The following is a 12,040-nucleotide window of genomic DNA, read 5'->3' on the forward strand; positions in this document are numbered from 1 at the left end:
AAAGATCAAGAAAGGATTTATAGGACGATAATTTTGTGGGCCAGTTTTATTACCAGAATTTTTTAAAACTGGTACCACAGAGACAATTTTCCTGTTATCATATTTGGCATTTCTTATAAAACTTGAAAAAGACGGGAGTTAGTTCAGCAGAGTATTTCTTTATTACTAATTCAGGGATAAGATCTGATCCAGATTAAGCCTTAAATTTCAGACATCCAATCCAAGTCACATAATGGAGTTTGATTAAAATTAAGAATAAGTATTCTAGACATAAGGTTTAGTAGCATTATATTCTGATTTTAATCTTTTTTTTTTTTATTTTAGTCATGCAAGAGAAAGGAAGTGGCTGAGTGGATGCGAAAAAGAGAGAGACGGATCAATGAGGAGAAAAAAGGGAAAGCGAGAAAGATAAAACGAGGTGGAGAGATAAGTTTTAATATATTATACACACTTCTTAACCTTTTCTATTTTTTATGGTACGAGCAATGCCAGTTAGCCTTGCTAGTTTTTTTTTTAATATTTGTACACCACGTAGGTAAATCAAACAATGATTGAACACCTCGTAGTCATAGTACGATGCACACTATTTGTTGCAATATTTTTGATATAACAGGGTAGATATTACATGCTGCCCACCTCCACATGATATGACACAAGGTCAGGAAAGTGGGGGTGTTAAGCAAGCTCCCCTAAAGGAAGGGCACTCTTGCTTAGCAAAAATTGCCTGGGCATCTCCATCGACATTGTCTGGTCGGGGCGCCTCAGACAGCAAGCAATATACCCTATTCAAAAGCCGGGTGGCAAGGCCTGGGAGTGTGAACCTCCTTAGTGATACCCATGCTGTGTACCTCAGTCCGACAGATACGGGGCCAGTTTCTGTCCCCACACCTGTCGGACTCATCCTCATAGTCAAAAATAATTAAGAGGATATGATTTCTAGGCATTAAGAAAAAGCAAGCCCAATAAGTCTCAGCTTAGAAAGAAACTTTTTCTTTCTTTCTTAAAAACAAAGGTTTTTTAAAATAAAAAAAAAAAAATAAACATGTTTTCCTTAAACTTTTTTTTCACTCCAAGCAGAACATATTGCCATTTGGATGTAAAAGGCGACTATTTGGAATCATGTTTAACAGGAGACTGCAGGGAGTTGAGCTGCGGGATGTTTGTTCACATTACATTTAAACTTCTGTATATCAGTACAGGGACATAAGAAACGAGGAGGAAATTCCAAAGTCTAGCAGTTCAAGGGAAGAAACTATTAGAATAGAAGACTTTCCAGCATCTTCGGATCTCAACAATGAAGGAGTGGGATTTTGTTGCTTGTCATGCTAATCGGAAGGGGGGGGGTACGTCGAGGGGGCACAAGTGCTATGAGTTCATCAGAGCACATTCCATTAAAGTACTTGTAAAACAGGCACAGGGATGCGACGTTGTGGTGATGGGACAGGGGTTGGAGCTTGGCCGACAGTGTGGGACTCTGTTTTGGACCCTGTCTAAGAGTGGCAGCAATACTCCATGCATGAGTGAATTGTGGCTTTGTAAAGATATAGCATGCTCTCTGATGTTGGTAATTTGCTAGCACGGTAGAAGGAGCTCACCTTCTTTGCAGCAGCCTTGGCAATTTCCTCAATGTATTTGTTCCAATTCATGTTGCCTGTGAATGTTAGGTCAAGGATTTTGAATGATGGGCTATCAGGTAAGGTGTTATTTGTTATGGCAATCAGTGATTGAGAAAGCTATCGAAATAAAAAAAAAAAGAAAAGACTTACGTGTTTCTTAGAACTGTTGGCCGTCAAGTTGGTCTTTTAATTGATAAGCTTGCTTACAATTATTTCCCGGAGATATCACACCACTATTATTATATTGACTGATCAACAAATCTGAAATAATTAAAAAGATAATTAAATAGAGAAAAATTATGTTAGTATTAATGAGGGAGGGGGTGATATTTCAGCAGACTTATGGTTTAGTCACATTGTACAAATACAGCTCACATTCCAAACAAAAGCATTTCTGCAGGATGCAGTGGATCTTGGGCTTACTTTCGGCAGCCACATAGCTCTCACTCTGCTTTCCTTATTTTGTTTTTTATTCCTCATATTCCATATGCTGACAACGAATCTGATAATCAAACCCGTCGCAAATTTATCGTTTGCATGGTATGAACCCCGGGAAATCTGGGACTATTTTGCGCCATTTCACTGCCTTCAGTAGCGTTTTCTTACATGATGCGTAGTTTAATAGGTGCTTCTTAAGTTTACTCACGGAAAAAAATGGTTAATTAAACTGCAGAAACACCTGTTAAGCTATACAAGTTCTATAATTGAATACCCCCCCAAAAAAAAGAACAGAAAAAATAAAAATGTTTTTGTCAATTCGTGTAAACATTTTTAGATCAATTAAAAAGCATTGAAACTACATAACAAAAAAAAAAATTAAAAAATGAACCACATTTTTTAACTTCATTATTTCAAATGTCTGCTAAAAAGATTCCTCTGTGATGTAATAAGTCCCTTCACTAGACTGGTCAGTGTTCTGTTGTAGCATAAGGTAACATTTATCAATAAAACATTGGATAGGTTGAGCGCGCACACACACACACACACACACACACACACAAATGGATTCAAATGTGAAGAATTTGGGACTTTCCACCATTGTCTAACGGAATGCATAATTTGACCCCAAAATATGTGAGAGGATATTGGTCAATAGTTGAAACAAAAGACAAAGGAAATATTAAACATTCCAATAGGAAAGTATGTTTTTATAAATAAAACATTCACAAAGAAAAAGAGTCAGTTAGTCAAAGAGAGAGAGAGAGAGAGAGAAAGAAAGCCAAGTTTGTCATAATTCTTCACCGCCCGACAACCACCTAACCACGCACCACTCTACTCAACTTTCAGAAACGTAAAACACTAGTAATATTTTATAATCAAAAGCTGATTTTCCGGTGTGAAATAAAACCAATATCTATATAATTATAAAACTCAGATCAGCTTGCTTGCTTGAGCGTTTACATCGTCCATCCAGTTTGTGACTTCCGATTTCAAAAAATTTGTCTGCTTACCTATTTCATGACCGCCCTGTCTTAAGTCCGATATTAAAAACTATTGCTGTTAATCAAAGCATTCACAATGTCAGCAATATTTTTTGTTTTGACCTATTTTTACATGTTTTCCTTACAAATAAATGTAATTTGACTCTTGAGTAGTCAAAAAAAAAAAAAAAAAAAACTGATTTAAATATAAATATACACTCTCTCTATCTAGATATATATCTATACACACACACACACACACACACACACACACATATATATACTTATAATACTCAAATTGTCTTGCTTGCTTGAGCGTTTAAACCGTCTATTTGGTTTGTGACTTCCAGTTTCAAAAAATTTGTCTGCTTACCTATTTTATAACCGCCCTGTCCTAAGTTTGATACTAAAAGCCACTGCGTCTATTCAAAACATACACAAGGTCAAAATATTTTTTATACTTATTTTTATGTGTTTTCCTTACTAATAAATATAATTTAACCCCGTTGAGTTAAAAAAAAAAAAAAAAAAAAAAAAAAAACTGATTTAAATATATATATATATTATTATTTGAGAGTAAACAGTTACATATGGTCACAACAAAGAGATTTCCTCAGGCGACCTAGGACCTCTTGATGCCAAAAAGAAAAATGGGGGGGGGGATCTATATATAGGGGTACGCATCACCATTTCTTTACCACCTGACATCCGACAACCCGTCCCCTCAGAAATGTTAACACATAGAATAATAATTTCTCACCAAAAAGCTGATTTGCCGTTGTGAAATAAAAACAATATATTTTTTTGTAGATCAGCTGTGTTGTGATTTTTACTTCACTGTCAGTGTGTGTATATATTTTGTGCCGGCGACAAAAGTATATGTAAACATTACATAGATTGGACAAACGCATTTTAAACAACCGCCCACAGCAATTACATAACACCATAGGCGATGTTTCTAACAAAAAGTGAAGAATTGCTGTTTTCGGGGTCAGAATTTGATATGACTGATAGAAACGGGTATATATATTGTTGAAAATAGTCGAGTGGTCTTACAACCCTAAGTGAATACTAAATCTGATGTGTCGCAGTACAGATGAGTATCATAGATGCAGCAGAGTTCATAGTGTGAGACAGTGTACATTTCAACATCTCTCGCAGCCGGTATTTATTGGTTAACCAGCCAATCACAATATTGCAAGAGAAAAGACTCGGGTGCACTTGTATTCTTTACATCAGAATCTATTCCATCTAACATATATCAGTAATTATATTGGAATAAGGGATTTAGAACAGAATCGGTAATTGTATCGGAATCTATAAAAATATTGAAATCATCCCATCTGTTACAAAAAGTACAATGCAAGGGGAGTAATTCTTTACTTGTTTGGGCAAAGTTGCCTCCCCTTGTCCGTAGTCCTAGATTTTAAATTCTCACGATTTCTCGCAAGATCAACGACCGGAAGTAGTGAGTGGAGGGAAAAGAGAGCAACTTTCAAAATGGAGAAATGAGCATCATTCCCGTTTGTTCCAGTTATCAAACTTGGACTTCTAACTTTTCATGTATTATGTTTGAATTGTCATTACGCGCGCGCATGTCCCCCCCCCATAATAAACGTGTATCGTTATGTAACAAACGAGTGATTTTCTTATTTGTTCATAATTATTCTATGCTTTCATCATGTGCTGCAAACATACCCACGTGAAGGCTGGACAACATGCAGTAAGATATTTTATGTTATGTTGGTCCTAACACATCCCACGATATAACAGTATTACTATATCAATGGTGGGACGATTAATTGAAATTGGAATCAGGAATCGGAAAAATCAGAACTTTTGGGAATATCAGAATCAGTATGTAAAATTTTTTCCGATGCCGAAAACGATTCTGTTAATTGGCTTTTTTTATATGATTTTTTTTTAAAGCAAACCTTCTGCTAATTTCTCATAAAATACTGAAAATCTATTGATTTTAAACTACTAGTAAAACATCCCTCGCAAGTGTATATTTATGTGTGCACATTTAATGTGTTTTTACGGTAATCATAAAAAAATAACTTTATTGTTAAATATTTAGAGATTTATAAGAATCAGAATTGGTAATTTTATCGAAATCTGAAACAGTATGGAATCGCTAATCGTATCAAAATCGGGAAAAATATTGAAATCGTCCCATCACTAATATATATATATATATATATATATATATATATATATATATGCTTTAACAAGTGGGCGTAAAAAGTGGATCTTGAGTTTACTTTTAGCAGCTACATAACTCTCGTTTCCCTTATTTTGTCTTTTAGTCCTCACATTCCATGAGCGATGTTTCTGACAAAGGGGGAAGAATTGCTATTTTTTTAGGTCAAAATCTATCCTATATAACATTTATCGTTGGATAATTTTTGACCTTCAAGAATTTTTCTTTTCAGCTCCTTACATCAACTGCCTTGTCTGGAGTGAAAAAAAAAATAATTACAATAGGTACAAGTTTTTGTTGCACATCTCATTTAAAAATGAAAAATAAAATGGTGCATAGCGTACAACCAGTTGCCCCCCCCTCCCTCTCTGATTTAACTGAACACGTGATTCTGCTTGGCCAATCACAGCTTAGCTTCCCTTTACCAAAAAAAGAAAAACTGTTTTTAGCTGATACATCTACAAGAGACATTTGAACGCTCACACTTGCCTGCAGACGACATGTCATAGAGACGGTAAGAAAAAAACATATCCAGTTTAACATTTATAAGTTTGCTTTTGGTCGTCATGGTTACTGTTGAGCAGAAGAGTCAGTAAATAACATTCATCTTCAGTATGTCATTTTTTTTTGCCATGTTGTTGTTGGAGCATACAATCAGCAAGTAGAAGTCTGTTTGATGTTTTCACAGTAGTCTTTTCAAGTGTCGGAACGGTACGTTTTGCTTCAAACAAGGCATATTGTTAGCAGATGCATACTACTTCAAGTAGTATTTCTTTTTGGCTCCTTATATCAAGTGGCTTCATGACTTGTCTGGAGCGATTTCCATAAAAAAATTTTTTTTTAACTCCCCCGGCCATCTAAAAAAAAAAAAAATCATAGCAATGGTTACAGGTGATACGTTTTAAAATAATGTCTGCAACAATTTAATGAGAAATATCTAACCAAGAGATATTATCTAAGATACGAGAAATCTGAAGTAAAAGATAATTTTGGAAAACAGGATCCACTTCCTGGAAGCTGTCGAATCTCAAGTGTATCGATTCGTCAAGATGATAATGGCTTCGGCAGTGAAACGATTGACTGAAAAATGTGCACCAAAAACGGGCTTAGCATAAGAGAAACTTCCACATCAAGTTAGTGGCGCAAGATATATACTAACAATGCTAACTAAGCAAACCAGTGGCTTCCCCTGAGAAGGATGAATCCTTTTAGGCTCAAAAAGCAAAAATTGCATAAAACAGATTCTTATTATTATTGTATTTCTGGGGATAAGATGGGTATTACCCCCACCCCCGGACATGTTTCCAACCCACTCAATTCTCCAGTCAGGGTGTAAGGTGCTTCACTTGTATAGCAAAAGTATTTATGGAAAGATTGGACACAAGGAGGATCAAAAGGAGGAGCACAATGGTTTGTAAAAATATGCCTGGATGCCTCAGCGATTAGCTATAAATTAACCCATTTACAAAGAAAAAAGGCAAATCCTGGGAGTGTGGACCTTCTAGAACTGAACAAAACTAGCATCATACCGCAATCAACAAGGAAAGGGACATTACAAGAATGGTCTAGACTGTTGATTTTGGTACCAAGGTAAAAATCCCTGTAGCGCCAAGCAAAGCCATGCTGGTAGAATCTGTTACAGATAGGTAGGTAGGTAGATACAGATATATATATATATATATATATATATATATATAGATAAGAGAGAGAGAGAGAGAGAGAGAGAGAGAGGGCATGAATGCACCCAGAATTTATAATACTTCGAAAGAACTTAATGAAAATCGCCAATTTTAACTCCAAGAGTTGAGGATATGTGTTGCATGGAGAGAAACGATGTGAGAATGATATGATGGATGTATAATGTGAGTTTTAAAGACCTGTTTAGTTCTGATGATCTAAGAGGAAGCTTAAATCTGGACAGTATAGGGAGATATGCATAGAACAGGAGACTTTGTTGTCTTGGTCACAATGTACAAATACAGTTCACATATCAAACAAGAGGACCCTTGATCACACAGACATTACAAGCATGTTTGTTCTGCTCACCCAATGGCAACTCTAATGGTTTGACCATGCCAGGTGAATGATCAAGGGGAGGATCCCAAATATATTCTTTATAATGAGCTTACAACCAACTCCAGACTAGCAGGAAGACCAGTCCTACGCTACAAGGATATCTGAAAGTGAGATATAAGGACAGGTGGCATCGACCCGATAGGCAGGAAGTTCATGGCTGAAGAGCGCAGTTCCTGGAGAAGAGCTGTAATGGCATGCAAAGAGTGATGAGAGGAGAAATCATCAGTACAGGAGGAGGAGGAGGAGGAGGAGGAGGAGGAGGAGGAGGAGGAGAGAGCACAAATGAGAGAGGGCTTCAATAGAGTTGTCACAACCAAACACCACCTACATCTGTGGCAACTGCAATAGTTTGCTGATCAGGATAGAATTGCACAGCCAACAACAAATACAGGATGGAATGATAAAACTGCCACCATAGACAAGACAACATGATTCCATTTCCGCTTGATGAAAACCGGTTTCTTTTTTAGTTGCAGACCATCTACTAGTTGGCCAGTTGTATACAAATCCCAAGAGTGATAGGAGCCTTCTATCAGATCTGAAAGTGACACACGAGCGAGATCAGAGATGTGCCACCGTTGTTACAGAATGGATTGAGAGAGAGAGAGAGAGAGAGAGAGAGAGAGAGAGAGAGAGGTGAGTAAACGTGGAGTGTAGACACGTTTACCAGAACCAAGGGTCAGCTGACCAGATTACGTATGAGTGACGTGGTCAGGTTGGCTAGATCCGAGAGACTGGATTTGGGCTTTGAAGAAGACGGACGGCTTAATAGCTGTTCCCTCCCCTTCACTGGGGGTGGGGGACGCTGACGTGTTCAAGCAAGCAAGATTCACTTCCATATTCTGTGTCGACATCTGGAAGGTAAATAAAAAACTATAAAACCAATTCATTGTCTTAGAGTGATAAATCTTCGTCTAACAGGTACCAGTCTCCCTCCAAGAGAAGATGAATTCCAGATGGATCAACATCGACGACACATGAAGTAAGGTATGTCGAAGAAAATGCATGCAACACACACACACACAAAAGCATATGAACAATTAGATATGAACACACACAACCGCATATGAAACTAGACGATCATACACACACGGAATTCTTTTATGACACGCATAATCTCCTTTCATTCTAATAATAATCATTCCATGACAACAAATACAATTATGGTCCTCCCCTTTTATGTTATACACCAAACGTCAATTTGGTGCCCCTCTATGATAACCCTAGTGATAACTTCAATGATAACTATGTAACACCGTACAATTCATGCTCTCTACCGATCCAAGTTATGACAACAGGTCCATTGCCAGCACCCTCAAAGTGCATCGCTGGATTGCCACGAATAACAGGGACATGCCCAGGGTGATGAAAACAAATTTTCCCACCACGGTTATGGTCTTTGGTGTCGTTTCAAATGAGGGCCACATTATGCTATCTCATATCTTTGAAGTCAGCTTGAAAGTCAACACCAAAGTATACTTTGCTGAAGAGTGTAGTAATCCCCTGCTGGTTTTAAACATTTGTACTCCCACACTTCACAACATTGTCTCGTCACCTACCCTCTTTCAGACTAAAAGACGTTAAATTTCAACATGGCTGGTCACTCTAATCTAGCGCTGGGGGAGTTATTATCAACATTTGCACATGGGATCCTGCATCAAGGATATCTGGAAATTTCAACCTATTGATATCCTTGTGATCCAGGACTATTATCCAAATATTGCCGATTCACCACCATCCAAGACTACTATGGAATTATTATATGTGGATCATATTTCCTCGGTTTCCATCTAGACCTGTGCTTACAAAAAAATGACCAACTACATTCCACTATATAAATGCTGCCACAGTCATATAATAAATAAATTAGCAGAATTTGTTTCATTTTGAAATATTGAAGATATTATCTACTTTTAGAAATTAAGAATATTGCATTAATTATAAATAAATTCACAACAAATAAAAGGGATGCCATAACTGAAAATCGAAACAAAAGCCTTGAAATCTTCAATCTGAGATTCTACCAACCGACTTATTTTGATTTTCTTACAAATAGAGCTTAAAACATTACCATATATATGGCTTTGGTGTGATGTCATAGATTTATGATTTACGTTATGTTTCAAAATATGAATTAAAACATAAGTGATGATAATAAATAAATAAATATTAATAATATATAAGCTAATGTTTTAAGCTCTATTTAATGTAAACTGTGAACTAAGTGACTGCATGTGAGCTTTCTCCTAGTGCACCGCGATGGGTCCCCAACTACAGCAGGCAATCAATCGATTTGATTGAAAAATGGGCAATTTCACAGATTTCGATAACAATAAAAATATAGGAGTGTGAAACATTCGTTGATCATCATTCAATCCCAAGCATCATCGGGTCACTCTGCTAGTCTATCTATATATATAAAAGGCAAAATGTGTGTGACCATTTTGTGTATGTTTCGCAAAGGCTTCTTTCGCACACGCTCCCGGGGTCGTTACGATCGCTTAGAACTGTTTATATACCCCCTAGATAATAATATCTAAAATTTGGGAACGTGTGTAGCATCTAGATTTATTTACAGCGACTTTTACAAAATTATTGCTATTTTGGCTTCTCACGTGTTGATTCGGCTTTTTCGTATAAAAAGCGAAACTAATTCAAAAGCTAACAAGCTTTTTTCGGCATTGCGCTGGGAACGTCCACAAGCAATCAGCTTTGATCAATTTGGGGCTAAACTCCTTATGGGTGGCGTTTGTTTCACCTCTGTGTCAAGACTTCCGGGTTCAATCCCGCCTCCCGACCAAAACTATTTTTTTTTCTTTTACATCTTTAAACACTCGGGCAACGTTTTTTTTTTTTTTTTTTTTTTTTTTACTTCGCTTATTCTTTAGTTTCCCCCCCCCCCCATTCTATACATACAGCGTTTTTTTTTGTTTTTTTTTTTTCCCCGATTTTTTTAACATCGTTTCAGGGTTATTACTCCCCCCATACACACACCTACAAACACCCAGGCAACGCCGGGTACCCCCCCCCAGTATATATATATATATATATATAAAAGGCAAAATGTGTGTTAGTGTGTGTGATAGTGTATGTGTGCATTTTTTGTGTATGTCCGGCAAAGGCTTTTGGATTGAGGGGAGGGTGGGGTCGAGGCGGTAACTCTTTCTTAGAACCTTTTATATGCTACCTAGATTATAATATCTACGATTTACGAAAGGGGGTGGTGTGTATCTTTTATTTGGGCAACCTTTACATGCTATTTTCGCGATATTTTTTACTCTCCGCATGTTTCTTTGGCTGTGTCATATATAACCGAAACTGAACCGTAGCAAAATTAACCTCCCTGGCACTCCAGAAAGCAACAGAGTTCGATCAATGCGGCCAAAATTCGTCATATCAGACAATTTCTATTCATTACGACACACCTCTTTAAATGGGGAGCTGGTTTTCCCAAACATCGTGGGGGAAGCAAACAACATACGCAGAAACTGGCTTGCAGCCAAAGTGAAAAAAAGCCTTTCACTCCTTATGGCATGATGGTTGACCGCATTTAATATATGCACCTGTCACATCACTTTTTAATCGTTTCATTTCACACATTTTCAGTTCCCTGCCAGTGTAGCGTGGCAGTAAGTCCTCAGCCTATTAACCTCAAGGGTTCGGGTTCGAGCCTACCTACCCACCTACCAAAACTTTTTTTTTTCTTTTACACCTCCAAATACCCGGGCAATGCTAGGCACTCCCGCTAGTTTTATATAAATAGAAATTTTTCTGTCAACACGTCCATCAGTTACATAATAAATAAATTTGCAGAATTTGTCTCATTTCAAAATATCAAAGATTTTATTTACTTTCAGAAATGAAGAATATTGCATTTTTTTTTCTTACTCATGTTCACCCATTACAAAGCATATCACCACTTAAGGGGCTACTATTTGGGGCCATGTCTAGGAAGGATTAACTAACAAGATATTTGTTTACTTTACATTTAAACTTCTGCATATCAGTACAGCCAGGGAAGCAGGCAGCAGGAAGAGAATTCCAAAGTCTAGCTGTTCGAGGGAAGAAACTATTAGGATAGAAAGCTTTCTGGCATTTAGGAACATCAACAGTGAAGGAGTGAGATCTTATTGCTAAGCGGGTTTGTCAGGGATATGTACGTCGAGGGGGTACAAGTGAAAAGAGTTCATCAGAACACATTCCATTAAAATATTTGTAAAACAGGCACAGTGATGCAACATTGTGGTGATGGGACAGGGGCTGGTGCTTAGTTGATAAATTGGGACCAATTAGATTGACAACTCTTTTTTGGACTTTATCTAAGAGGGAGAGACTAGTGGTAGATGCACCAGCCCAGATGTGGCAACAATACTCCATGCATGGGCGATACTCTCAGATGTGAGTAGTCTTCTAGCTCGATAGAGGGAACCCACCTTTGCAGCAGCCTTTGCAATGTCCTCTATGTATTGGTTCCAGTTCATACTGTCCGCAAATGGGAGTGTGAAACATTTGTTGATAGTCATTCAATCCCGGGCATCATCAGGTCACTCCACTAGTTTTATATAAATAGAAATTTTTCTGTCGACACGTCCATCAGTTACATAATGAATAAATTTGCAGAATTTGTCTCATTTCAAAATATCAAAGATTTTATTGCATTTTTTATAAATAATAAATTAACTTTCTTTGTTAATTTATCATTTATAACAAATGTAATATTCTTC

At 37.1% G+C, this 12,040-nt stretch overlaps 1 protein-coding gene across 1 annotated transcript in view; it reads right to left on the minus strand.

Moving 5' to 3' along the window:
• LOC145296885 (uncharacterized) overlaps nt 1-12,040 on the minus strand; it is an 87,608-nt gene that overhangs the window by 10,072 nt on the left and 65,496 nt on the right. The window contains exon 3 of the mRNA XM_080143031.1: nt 1,767-1,877. Coding sequence (XP_079999157.1) covers nt 1,774-1,877 — 104 coding nt within the window. The 3' untranslated portion in view covers nt 1,767-1,773. The remainder of the gene's footprint in view (nt 1-1,766; nt 1,878-12,040) is intronic.

The sequence above is a fragment of the Euprymna scolopes genome, chromosome 17 (genome assembly GCF_053919585.1).
Source record: "Euprymna scolopes isolate OS-2025 chromosome 17, ASM5391958v1, whole genome shotgun sequence".
NCBI classification, from domain to species: domain Eukaryota; kingdom Metazoa; phylum Mollusca; class Cephalopoda; order Sepiida; family Sepiolidae; genus Euprymna; species Euprymna scolopes.